At 38.8% G+C, this 13,874-nt stretch overlaps 1 protein-coding gene and 1 long non-coding RNA gene across 11 annotated transcripts in view; one reads left to right on the plus strand and one right to left on the minus strand.

Annotated features, from left to right (window-relative positions):
* The window catches only part of LOC102006032 (ankyrin repeat and KH domain-containing protein 1), a 124,809-nt gene that overhangs the window by 52,010 nt on the left and 58,925 nt on the right, over positions 1–13,874 (minus strand). For all 9 annotated transcript variants that reach the window (XM_013512893.1, XM_005382032.2, XM_013512892.1 and 6 more), the window contains exon 11: positions 1,443–1,530. In XM_013512893.1, coding sequence (XP_013368347.1) covers positions 1,443–1,530 — 88 coding nt within the window. The remainder of the gene's footprint in view (positions 1–1,442; positions 1,531–13,874) is intronic.
* LOC102008945 overlaps positions 8,545–13,874 on the plus strand; it is an 18,625-nt gene continuing 13,295 nt past the window's right edge. The window contains exons 1-2 of one of the 2 annotated variants that reach the window (XR_001233499.1): positions 8,545–9,368; positions 11,175–11,319. This is a non-coding gene — a long non-coding RNA (uncharacterized LOC102008945). The remainder of the gene's footprint in view (positions 9,369–11,174; positions 11,320–13,874) is intronic. The other variant, XR_001233498.1, reaches the window with a different exon arrangement.

The following is a 13,874-nucleotide window of genomic DNA, read 5'->3' on the forward strand; positions in this document are numbered from 1 at the left end:
ATAAGGACTGAGACAAATGAAGTTAATGATATTAATATTCTGATCCACAGAATGACAGTGTAGAATAATTCAAACTAAAATGTGTTCAGCAACATTTCAGTTTAGTAAGCTGTCTTGAATTAGTTCTTCATCTATCAGTTGAACTTCTTTGCCTAAATACAAAAAATTGTATACACACTTCAGGAAAAGAAAAATAATGTTATTTCAACAGATAGTGTTACCCACAGAAAACCTACCTATACTGCCAGCCCTTAGAAAAGAAATTGAAAATGAATGTGCTGCAATCTCAATGACCAAAGTTACCCAAGCAGCAGTTTGCCATATTAATAAATGTCTGGAAGCTATGGCCACTACTTTGAGCACATCTTATAACTGTAGAGGCTAATGGTAACTTGTATTATTCTAGTGATTTTTCAATAAATTTAGTATTAAAATATTTATACAAGTTTTTCTCTTCCTGAAGTGTGTATACATTTTTTGGTGGATTCTGTATATCCTTTTAAAAATATATATATTCTTCTAATAATAGAATTGCAAGTAGAATATAAAAAAAATAAGTTGGTATAGCTAAGCCTACCATTCCAGCTACTTGGAACGCTGAGCCAGGAGTTCAAGTTTAGCCTGGACAACAAAGCAAGATCTCGCGGCAAAAATAAGAAACAAGACCTTTATATACTGCTAATTCAACTGTACCACAAAAAAAATTACCGTAGCAGACTTTCTATCTTCCTATTCTTATCACCAGCAGAACTGTCTTACCATTAAGTATTAAACATCTATTTAGCATAGTTGGACATTTACATTTGGCTTTTCCAATTTTAGGAAGCAATCATATGCTGTTTTGACAAAAATTTAAAACTACTACAGAAAATTTCCAGTAAACACCACGCAAACACTATGCTTATTAAATAAAAGAATAAGAATATAATAAAGAGGCAAACCAACAAAAGAACAGAATATAGAGGGAAAACTCCATGTGAATACTGGAGTTACACTGCCACAATCAAGGAATGCCAAACATTTTGAGGGAAGCACCAGAAGCTAAGAAAGGCACAGGACGTATTCTCCTCCCAGGACTCAGAGGAAGCTCACCTACCAATACCTTAACTTGGAACCTCTGGCCTTCAGAAGTGGGAAGCAGTAAATTTCTTTTTTTTTTTTTGGTTTTCTTCCGGTACCAGGAATTGAACTCACGACGTTGCGCTTGCCAGGCAGGCGCTTTGCCACTGAGCTAAATCCCCAGCCCCATAAATTTCTATTCTTTTAGCCACCCAGCTTGTGGTACTTTGTGTCATAATATACAGCACATTTAAAAAGATTACAGTACAATACTCATACTGTAACTACAGTAGTCTTAACATCAATTCCAACATTCAGGTTCTTCTTTTCCTTCAGAAATTACAGTGTAGCCTCTTGTAAATGATCACTTGTATTTTCTTTACCTTTGCTGATAAGAAATTGCACAGTGCACAAATGACCAGCTCTTGCAGCTTTCATCAAAGGTGTTCTTCCACCTTCGGATTCATGCTCCTGTTAAACAAAAGATAACCCACCAGGGCAACTTATTAAACATTTATTGTAAGAGTTTAGCACTAATGATATGAGAAACATTTAAGATTTAATACATACTTAATGTAGCCTTATATTACCTCAATTCTTCCATTATACTGTATAGGATTAATTTCAGTCCACACTAGGTAGTATAACTTTTTAGGGGAAGTTCACTTTTGCATACCAAGAGATAGTTATTAAAGATAGTGCAAATGCGGTTGGGGATATAACTCAGTGGCACAAGCACCTGCCTGGCAAGTGCAAGGTCCTGAGTTCAATTCCCAGTACGGAAAAAAAGATAATACAAATGTTTAGTGTAATCCTCAAGAGAAATAACTTCAACTTTCTAATGCTGAGGTTAAGAAGATACTTCCCTAGCTATTCATCTGAACTCTGAAAAAGGAACCTGAAACTGTACAGTGACTAGAAGGATCTTGATCTTTTATCAGAAGTTACTAAGATCTCTATCAACAGATTGGAACAAATCCTTAAAGTGAAACATAAGAATATTTTAGGAGTAAAGAAACAGAAAAAGAATACACTAATGGGCAGAGTTTGTTTTTTTTAAGAGTAGATATTAAATACTTGATTAGTCAAAGGCAAGAAGTATAATCTTACAGAAGTAAAAAGATAAAAAAAAAAAAGAAAAAAGATCATTATTCGTACTAGGAAGTTTACCAGTAAAAATGAATAAGCTGCTGGGCATGTTAGCACCGTTGGGGTACTAAAGCAGGAAGATCACAAGTTCAAGGCCAGCCTGAGCAAAGAAGTGAGATCCTGCGTGATGCCCTGGGTTCAATCCTCAGAATGAGGGGAAAAAAGAATGAATGAATGAATGATAAAACAGCTTCTAACAGCCCTTAGCAAATGGCACTAAAAGGAGCACTGTTGTATGGTGAGTAGTACTATCTAGAGGGAAAACTGAAAGCTCTTACTACATTCACCTAAGTATTGAAATGTGGGTGACACTTTCCTTTTATGAAAAGTTCTCACCTATCTTTCTTTAATTATGTATCCAAACATGAATTCTTGTTTTTCTGGATCTGTTTTATTACTAAGAAAAACTTGATTATATAAGAATTTAGTTCAATTCTATTCTAAATTATCTCAGAAAGTTCTTTAGCTACCACTGAGTCAATTAAAAAAGAAAACAGGTGCTCTGCCAAATGAATACAATTTAGTGTGTTTACAAAACTATACCACATCTTAAAGAATAACAGCAATTAGCAGATTGTCAAACCATTAGAAACTTTAAACAGGACTGTAGTGACGGACCCATTCTAAGACATTTTTAAAAAGCCTGATACAATAAAATAAATAAATAAAATCTTGATATAGTATCACTCAAACTATTAAAATAGTTTATGCTCTAATTTGTTATTACATGTGTTGATTAGACAACAACGACTAATTAGAAATAATGCCAAAATAATTTCACTTCAGAATAGATCCTGAACTTACATTCAAAGGCAGGTAAATCTAACTTCCTGGCAAATGACATTAAAAAAGAAAAAAAGAACATACATTGAAAAGACCTCACTGACAAAGCCCTACAAATTAGTTTGTCCCGTTTTTTCCATTCAGCTGATTGCTGAATTACCATTACAATCAGCCTTACCAGGGATAAGGCTCCATTAGCAACCTATTTCTCTTCCCGCCTCAGGGCCTATCTGCCCATGCTGGGTCTCTTTTCTGTAACACTTCTCCCCTACTCCTTTTCATCCCATACATCTCAAATCAAGTGTTATTTCTTCAAGGAAGGACTCCTCAACTTTCAAGCTAGATCTCTTCCTGGGATTGACTTGCAACTCCACAAAATCCCTTCCTCAGAAGCTGAAATGGTACACTACTTTGCGCAAATATTTAGGTAATGTCTCTCCTACTACACTATAAACTCTAGGAAAGCATGTGCACCTTTTTTCACCATTGTACAACTAATGTGTAAAAGAATTAAGTGACTGAATGTTGTTTACTAGGAAGGAGCATAAGCAGAATTGACCTTTCAAATCTTTCCTCTCAGTACAGAGGTTTGAAGTTTTTACTGTGTATTAGGTAAGTAAGAGAAAGAAAAGTTAGCCAGGTGTGGTAGTGCCCAGCTGTAACCCTAGCACTCAGGCGGCTAAGGCAGCAGAGGTTCACTGAGTTCAAGGCCAGCCCAGGCCACACAGGGAGACCCTTTCTCAAAACAAAACAACAAAACAAAACAAAACAAAAAGTTAAAAAAAATTACTAGCAGCTAAACTTCAGACACTGATGATCGACATCTGATAACACATTATTACTAGAACATGGACAAGCAATATTAACATCACTTTTCCTTTCTTCCCATTGTTGTCCTAATCTCTCAAGCCTGGCAGTAATACCCATCAGTATTAACTGGTCCTTCAAGTAATGGCAAACCCTAAAGATTTTGAATCCTCTGCTTTAGAATAAATTTTTTGTTTGTTTTGAGACAGGGTCTCATTTTGTAGGGCAGGCTGGCTTTGAACTCACTTTGTAGCCCACACTGGCCTCAAAACCACAGCAATCCTCCTGTTTCAGCCTCCAGAGTGCTGGGATTACAGACATGTGCCACTACACCATCCGGCTCAGCATTTTTTTTTTTTAAAGTTTATTCTCTTCTGGTCCTGGTAGTGCAGGCCTGTAATCCCCGAGTTTGGGAGGGTGAGGCAGGAAGACTGCCACAAATTGAAGGCCAGCCTTGGCTACATAGTGAGTTCAAAGCCAGCCTGAACTATAGAGAAAACTCTGATTCCAAAAAGGAAAAAAAAATTAAATTAAAAACTACTGTTAATTCTGTATATTTAAAATATTACCATAGATGTTAAAAAGATCAGAAAGTACATGCCTAAAATCCACATCATGAGTCTTTCAAAAATTCAACATATTAATACAACTACTGAAATAAAAGATATGAAAAGCTACCTATTTTCCTACTAATTATAAATTCATTCTTTTTTTTTTTTTTTGTCTTTTTTGAGATAGGGCCTCAATACGAAGTTTAGACTGGCCTTGAGATCACTGTGTAGCCTCGAACTCCCAACGATCCTCCTGCCTGAGCCTCCCAAGTGCTCATGAATCATGTATATAGTGGGACTATAGAAGTGTGCCACCACACCTGGCTTCGTTTTGGTTTGAATATAGTCATTTTTGAGAAAATAGCTGAGATTAACAAATGCATTAAGAAATAAGGAGTCCAAATTGATTAAAAAAAAAAAAAAAAGAAAATAGCTGAGAAAACATTACACACACCCCCACACACACCATATATACACAAACACTATATACAATTTTTTGACAGTTCTGGGACTGGACCCAGGGTCTTCTCAATGAACTACGTATGCAGCCCTCAGCCCCCCTTTTCACAGTGGTAAAGTTTTTTTTAAAGTAAAACTGAAGAATGAGGGAGAAACTGGCTGTGCATAGCAGCCTTGGACCAAGTAAAAGAGGAAAAAGCAAGCTTAAAGTACACCCTTGAGGACCCAGGGCAGGCTATTGTGAAGAAAGCCACAACTGCCCCAAGCCCTTTTTTAATATTGTATTTGACACAGGGCGCCACTAATTCACTAAATTGTAGTCTTAAACTTGTGTCCCTCCTACCTCCGTCTCCCAAAGTGCTGGTATTAAAAGTACTCATCAGGACACCCAGCTCTGTGATGTTTATGTTCCGAAGTAGTAACAGGGCTGGGAATGTGGCTCCATGGTACAGCTTGTGCTTGACGAGTATGAAACCTAGGCTGAATCTTTACCACCAAAATTAAATTAAATAACATACAGCCACAACATTTATCATTTGTTCCAGACTATCTGATCATTAAATTTTTTTTTTAAACGGAAAAAAAGAGCCAGGGACATAGCTCAGTGGCACAAGCGCCTGCCTGGCAAGCACAAGGTCCTGAGTTCGATTTCCGGTACCAAAAATAAAAATGAAACAGGAGAAAAGGAATCAAATTTCTATATACTACTTCTGAATATTAGCTTTATGTGTACACATTTGTTGAGGACTAATTTTTTTTTTTTTGGGGGGGGGGAATCGAACTTAGGACCTTGCCTTCGCCAAGCGTTTGTGCCACTGATATCCCCAGCCCCTGAGGACTAACTCTAACATAAAAATTATTTCTAAATTTTTCCTTCATAAACACAGAAAACCGTTTTCCAAGATTACAAGTTTAAGTAGCTCGGGTGTTCCAGGGCCACTCACACGGTGGCGTGTCTGCCCCGCCCCGGGAGCCTCTTTCCTCGGCCCCAGCTTGGGGTAGGTGGGGACGGCTTCAGAGGCGACCGGCCAGCTCGCGCGTCCTCAGGACTGTGGCAACCGCGGACCCAGTGCGGGCGAGCCCGACCTGGCCGTGGCCGGGTTTCCGGGACGAACGGAGGTTGCTGGAGCGCTCATCGACCGGAGCGGTCCGAACGACCATGCACACTGCCGGGAGCACGCGCGCCCTTCGCGTGCGGCCGAAGCTTCGCGCCTACCATTGGGACGACGTGCACGACTGCCGGCCGCTGCGGACGGGTCACGGGCTGCTGTGGGAAACACACGGGCTCAAGAAGGGTCACCAGGTGCCCATGGCCTTGGCACAAAAAACGAAACAAAACCCCGCGGACACAGTAAGCTTTTGAGACCTCTGCTAAAGATCCTAAGGAGAATGACCACGCTTCTTAAAAAGTCACAAACCACTGCTGGTTAGCCAAGCTCTTGATAACGCAACCATCCTGACGCCTGCGGCGAAGCGTGCAAGGACGGGCCGGTGCTCAGTGAGTCCTTTTTACACCAATTCTGACTAAAGAAAAAACTTTCAGTATGACAGTGACAAGTCATAAAGTTTAATCTCAAATATAATGGATCGTCCTAATACTTTATTATTCCTGTTTTATATATAATCGTTTGTCACTGCGACACCACCAGTGAAAAGTTGATTTTCGCTTGAGATTGAGAAGAAAGCTGCAACGAATCTGAACATCTTTTCGCTTGAGATTGAGAAGAAAGCTGCAACAAATCTGAACATCTTCCCATGTAGCACCCGAGGTGGGAGACCTGGGGGCACCGGGAACGCCAGGGTTGCACCTGCCCCGCCCGCTCTCCGGGGACAGAGACGGTGTTCAGTGCACACGTGCTGCTATGTAAGCCTGATCTGAAAGGGGATAAAGCGACTTAAGGTCGTTTATGTTTTATTTTGGTGTCTTCTAACAGCGCAGAAGTAGTTCAGAGTATCTGAGCAGCTCTAACTTTGGGGAGAATTGGTGACGTGGGTCTTGGTGTCTCCTCTCTCCTCACCCCTAATCGTTTTAGTGACTAAGTGTTGGGTTAAATCAGCTTCCATTTGGATGTAGCTCTTTGGGCTTCACTCGGATTCTTAATCTATGTGTATTTTCTGGAACAGCATTATCAGTTTCTATATGGTCACAACAAAATAGTCCTCCTCAGTATGAAAAATAAATTAAAACTGAAACATATTATGTCTGACCCTCAGTGATGAAAATACTTCAACCTTTTGGCCTTTTATTTTGAATTTAAGACTGCACACAAAAAAATAGCATGCTTGCATATGAAGGTATTTATTTACATGAATGGACTGTGAGCCATGTACTTTGTGGCTGTGTTACATTCACTGAATTGAAGTTTGCTGTCCTTCATAATTTTAGAGGAAATTAAACCCAAAGATGATTATACTTAAAGTATTTTCAGAAATGTGGGAAACCAGTTACGCATATAATCTAGTTTAGGAATTTTGTTTAATCATTATGGTGGTCCTAAATGGATAATTTAGTTATAAAAACAAACACAATTCTATTAAATAAACTAATTGAAAATAGTAAATATAAATATTCAAATTTAAGTATCAGGGCTCAAATTGGCTTCATTAAGCAGATTAATCCATTTTTTAAATCATGCTAGAATCAACATTGTTTTACTTTTATGTAAATTAACATTATTTGTAACTATTTTTATGACAGGTATAGTAACTGTGATGGGCGTGATAGTTTTTTAAAGAAGGGACTCTGAGGGTTGGGGGTATAGCTCAGTGGCACAGTGTCTGCCTGGCAAGCAGAAGGTCCTGAGTTTGATTCCCGGTAAAAAAAAAAAAAAAAAGAAGAGACTCTGAGCCTGGGGAGGTGGCCCATGCCTATAATCCTAGCATGGGCCACCTCTCTAGCACCTGACTTTTAAAGCAACAGAAGCCAGGGAATATAGACAATATATGGAATTTGGGGTTTCCTTACTAAGACTCTTGTGGACTAAAACATGGACAAATTTTATAATATTCTAGGTACTAGAAAAGTATACACAGTATATTTGTTGGAAACAACGCTACCTCTCTACAGTAGCAACTTTTTCTTTTTGGAGGCAGGGTCTCACTCTGTAATTCAGACTGGCCTTGAACTTACTATGTAGCCCTGGCTGGCCTCAAACTCACAGTGATCCTCCTGCCTCAGCCTCCTGAGTGCTGGGATTACAGGCATGCACCACAACACGTGGCTTATAACAAACTTAATTTTTGTATCTTTAACTATTTTTTAAATCTATCTGACTTACTAATTTCATAGAGACGTGAAAAAAATCCTAGCACTGCAGATATAGATCTCACTATTTTCCTTCTAAGTTTAAAGTTGTCTATCTTATTCAGAGGACAGACTGTTGGTTAATAACTGCTTTACAAATTGGAGTATTTATCTTTAAAAATGCTTTTGGTTACATCTTCAACCCTATATTTTATTTTGAATTTAGTGTAATAATGCAGAAGTCTCTGCCATTTAACAATGGAGCTCAATAGCTTTCTATTTGTTCTGATTACTGACGTATTTTTTAAAAGTCCTTTAAATTACTTAGTAATTTATGCTTCTGAACAACAAAACGCTTCTAGGTCACCTTTTTGTTTGTTGAGACAGAGTCTCACTTTGTAATGCAGGCTGGCCCTGAATCCACTATATACCTCAGGGTGGCCTCCAACTCACAGTAATCCTCCTATCTCAGCCTCCCCAATGCTGGGATTATAGGCGTGCGCCACCACACCCAGATCTGGCTAGTTTTAACCTTTACTATATCCTCCTGTTATCTAGAATTTTACCACTACTTTGGTTTAAAAAGTAGATTTCCGGCTTCGTCATTTGCCCTGGAGGTCGCCCAACCACTCTGCCCCTGCTTGTCCAGGCTCGCGACCCTGTGCCAACGGCCTTCGGGTCTTCAGTAACCGCCCGTGATGCCACTGGCGCACGGCGGGCGGGGGCGGTGGGGTTCCAGTGTCCTACAAGCCCCGGGGCGGCCCCATTCCGGGGAGGCGAGCCCTGCACACACCACCCTAGGCCCTTGACTGCTGGGACCAATCAAGGCCAGACTCGAGTTCCGGGAAGGCGCCACCTCTGTACCAAGCCACAGTGGAGAAGCAAGGGGACCCATAGCGCCGCTCCTGGATTCCAAAGGAGCCCGGGCAGCCCCTGCGACAGCAGCCGAAGCCGCACCATCCCCTGGCCTCCCCCGCCCACCCCGCGCCGGACACTACGCCGCCGCGAGGCCACAGAAGACGATTTCCGCAGTCCGCAGTCAGAAAGTGCTCGAACCGCCTGTGCAGACCACAGCTCTCAGCGCGGCTACGGCGGAAAATGTTTCCTGGCTGCCCTGAGAAGACGGAGTACGCTATGCCCTGAGAAGACGGAGTATACTGTCCCGCGCGGCGGAAACGCGCGCCTAGAAGTGACAGAGCGCGTCCAGAATGGCCTCGGCCCTTGAAAGCATCACGAAGTTTCCTGGCAGCTGTAGATACTGTGAAGAACACTTTTTTTTCAAATGAGATATTACAAATCTTGTAAGAAGCATCAGGGTAAGTACGGTTTCTTCTATGATTTCAAATTTTCAGAGTTCTCAAGATTCTATAGATCACAGTAATAGGAGTGAAACATCCACATCAGATACCACACAGACACTTACCAAGAGGAACACGAGTTCTTCTGGGCATCCCACCTTCAGGTGTCCCTTGGGTCAATAGTCTAGTTTTACCACTCAGCCCTTAATGGATCACTGCACTAGTACAGCCATCACCTATTTCAGATGGCTCCTATGTGTGTCTTCCTTGGAGAGACCTAACTAGATTACTAGACACATCATTAGTCAGCTAAATCAAAGACATCAGTTTGATTATGGAGAATTTGTGAATCTCCAGCTAGATTAGAAAACCCTGTACCAAACTGGTGTTGAAGAATCTTTTCAAGTAGTATCTATAGTCTGTAAACATCTCTGCATTTTTGTACCTGCAACTGCCATCTTTAAAGGGAAAACTATATGAAGTCATCATTTCAATAACTTGATAGGTGTATTAATAAAATTTGGTCTAAGGTTTTAGATTAAAAAATAACAGTAGGCCACCTATAATTTTTTACTTCATCCTCTTGACAAGTTAAAAGAGGAAAATTACAATATTACTTTAAAAGCACAAAAAGGATTATATTTTACTAATGTAGTAAATGTAGTGGCCGTACTTTGTTTTTTATATTATTGGACTTTTCATTAGGTTGCTTTTAAAGTTTGGTACAGCTCCTCCTATTTACAGTATTGTACATACACACAGGAGCAAATTTTGAAAGATGTGATTGATGTAAACCTAACAGATCTGAACCAGTTGTCAAGAGTTGCAGAATGGAAACATAAAGTGTTAAATGGGATAATCCAAAGGAAGATATCAGAAATACATTCTAGATGAAGAATTCAACTATAAGAAAACAGTACTTTTACAGTTTAGTATTTCTGAAAATCACTGAAATTTTTCTTTAGTAATTAAACTTTAAAAACTGAAAGCTCATTGTGAAGATACTTCCTTTTTGCTATTAGAAGGAAACATCAAGAAAAAAATGTATTAGGTGGACATTTCAATTTTATTTGACTAATTTGTAAGCCTGACATGTAACAAGCTGCAGAGCAGTTCTTTGGCCTCAGAATTTTCAATAGCCAATGTTCCTCAACAGCTGAGATGAAACTTTTACTAGAATCTTTCAGTTGGTAGTATATTCTACAGATGCACCTAAATTATTTTTAAAAAATGCATTCAAAGCTAATGATGTATATGCAGACATTTTTGTATGTATATATACATATATACTTTACATATACATCTTTGCATGCATCTTGTCAGGCTATATACAGAATTTCTATTAAGGATCTTAAAAATGGAAACAATGTAAGAGGGAAGTGTTTATCATTTGCTTAAATTTTTATAGCTCACTGAATTTTTAAAATATAACAATCAAATGTTAACTGGAATAGCTGGCTTCTGTTATACCTTAAAATTTGAGCTTACACATAGTTATCTGTATATGGTGTTCATTTATTACTCTCAAATAATGTGTAGATGATAGATTTTCTAATCAGCTACTATTTCATTACTTTTTAGTCAAAATAAACTTTGTTCTTAATATTCAGTAATGGGAATCCTCAACTATTTTGTAGAAGGACCAAATTACAGAATAAAAGATGAACAGAAGAACTGCTGACATTCCAAACTAATGTACAATAGTTATGCTTTATTTAAAATAACTAAAATAACTTAAAAGAAAATCTCAGAAGTAGTTTGCTGCTAATATATATTACATAAAAAGATACATTTTGTTTATTCTAAAATCCTTGTTTTCTATAGTGAACATTTCTACCTCAAAAATTTAGTGCTTTAAAACCAGCTTCTTTGCTTACCGTCGTTTTTTGCACCCCACATCGTCCTCCAGGACTCCATTTGCTGACCAGTGTGCAGATTCTTCAGCGGTTTTTGGCAAGGATCTGACAGTGTAAGCTATTTACTCTTTGTAGCTCTGAAAACATTCTTCCTTCTATGGACTAGTAATTGAGTACAGAATTCTACACTGTGTCATTTTCTCTCAGTATCTTGAGGCTATTACTACTTTTCATTGCCTCTTATGATTTATTATTGATGAAAATGTCAAAACTTTGATGGCTGTTCCTTTGCAGATAACACATTTCATTTCCCCCCTCTAGTAGCTTTTATTTTTTTTAATTTTATTTTTTTGTCTTTTTGAGACAGGGTTTCACTATGTAGTTCAGGCTGGCATTGAGTTCACTTTGTAGCCCAGACTGGTCTCGAACTCGCAACAATCCTCCTGCCTCAGCCTCCCGAGTGCTGGGATTACAGGCGTGCGCCACCACACCCGGCTCTAGTAGCTTTTAAAACAGTAGTTTTCTTTAACCTTAAGATTCTTTTTCTTTTTTTTTTTTTGGGGGGGGGTACCGGGAATCGAACTCATGACCAGGCAGGTGCTTATGCCGCTGATCTATATCCCCAGCCCAACCTTAAGATTCTATAGGCTGATTTGTTCTGTTTTGTAATTGATAGGATTTTTCAATCAAGGATTCACGTCTAGCTTCAACTTCAGAAAATTCTACATCATTACCTTTTCAAACACTGCCCATTTTCCTCAATTTCAATCATGTCCTTTGGGAACACTTATTAGATGCACAGTGGAGCCTTTCAATGTATTTTCTTTCTCCTTTGTTCTTTTACATATTTCTTGTTTTCTGCCTCTGTGCTACACTATACTATTTCATGTTTTACTTTCTAATATACTAACTCATTCACTAATTCAGTCAACAGTGTTTATCTATATATTAATTCCCAACCTCACCAAACTTTGTTTTACTGCATATACTGTACACCTGTGTGATTCACTACCAGCTTTTATTTTTCCACACTATTTCATGCCTATTTGTCACAGTTTAAAACAGCATTTTCCCTTCAACACTGGGGACTGAGTCTAGGGCTTTACATTGGGCTATATCCCAAGTACTATTTTATTTTATTTATTTTATTAATTGAGACAGGATCTCACTAAGTTGTCCAGCTGGGGCTCAAATCTGTTATCTCCTTGCCTCAGCCTTACACAGTGCTAGAACTGTAGGTGTACACCACCACACCTACCTAAAATAGCACCGTGTATTCCTGTAATCCTAGCACTCTGGGTGGCTGAGGCAAGAGGACTGACTCTAAATTCAAGCCCAGTATAGGCAATGTAGTGAGACCAGCTCAGAATTCATAAACAGATTCTGAAGATTAATGTATTTTATTACAATTTCCCTGGGTGTGTATTCTCCTGTTTTGCTGTTTTTGTTTTCTTGCACTTAAATTGCTTAACACAGATTTACTCTTTTTGTTTTGTTTTGTTTTGTTTTTTGGTTTTTTTCTCCAGTACCGGGAATCAAACTCACGACCTTGCACTTGCCAGGCAGGCACTGTGCCGCTGAGCTAAATCCCTAGCTCCCAACACAGATTTATTCTTAAGCATTATACTTTTTTATTTGAGGAAGCTTGTTTTGCATGTCCCCCCCACTTTTCCATTCACAAATATCTGTTCTCATCAGATGACTTAGAAGCTGCCTCAGTCTAGCTTTCAGAATTTGTTTCAGAAATACTGATTTTATTGTTTTGTACCGGGAATCGAACTTAGGACCTTGCACTTGCCAGGCAGGTGCTTGTGCTGATGAGCTATATCCCCAGCTTGTTTCAGAAACAGATCTTCCCTTGGCATCTTAAGGTTTTCATTCCATGAGGATATTTCAGTTCTGTTCTCTAAATCAAAGAATGGTGCCCTGCAAGTTTTTAGTTCCACTGTTTTCTTTGCTTCTTTTATTACCAATAATTAGCTCATTTCTAACTGCAACCATAGAGAGCTGTTTGGAGCTTTACTTCATCTTAGTTTACAGGTAAAACATCTTAGTTTACAGGCCTATAGACTGGGTCTATAGGCCTGCTACTTGTGACTGGATTCAGTCTCCTGCCCCATCTCCATTTTTATGCCTTAATTCTCTTTATGGTTTTTATCTGTAAGCCTGTTTCATTTGTAGTATATGGATACCCTGAATCTTATTTGCAGGCATAGCTACATATCTTTAGATTCATTTTTCTCCCATATTTATCACTTCTATGTAGCTGAGAGATTCTATGCATAGAAAGTAAAGAAATTTCCAGATATAGCAACACTGACTTTATCTTCTTGACTGGTAGTCATTTGTACTTCTACTTAAACCAATTTGAGATAGCTGAAAAAGACTCATTCAATACACAATAATCTAGAAAGAAAGAACTTGGCCTTTTAAAATGTATTTCATAGATACTTTAGATCAAGAAAAATTGGCAATTTTTCAGCTTTCAGTAAAATTCAAAGTATATATTATCCCTTAATAAAAAGTTAACATCTAAAAAGTGAGAAGTAATATTTAAAGCTTATTAAGACAAGCTAGGGGCTGGGGATTTAGCTCAGCGGCAAAAAGCGCCTGCCTGGCAAGCGCAAGGTCGTGAGTTCGGTTCCCGGTACCGGAGAAAAACCAAAAA

This window comes from Chinchilla lanigera, unplaced genomic scaffold (assembly GCF_000276665.1).
Source record: "Chinchilla lanigera isolate Chin_1 unplaced genomic scaffold, ChiLan1.0 scaffold00017, whole genome shotgun sequence".
Lineage (NCBI taxonomy): Eukaryota > Metazoa > Chordata > Mammalia > Rodentia > Chinchillidae > Chinchilla > Chinchilla lanigera.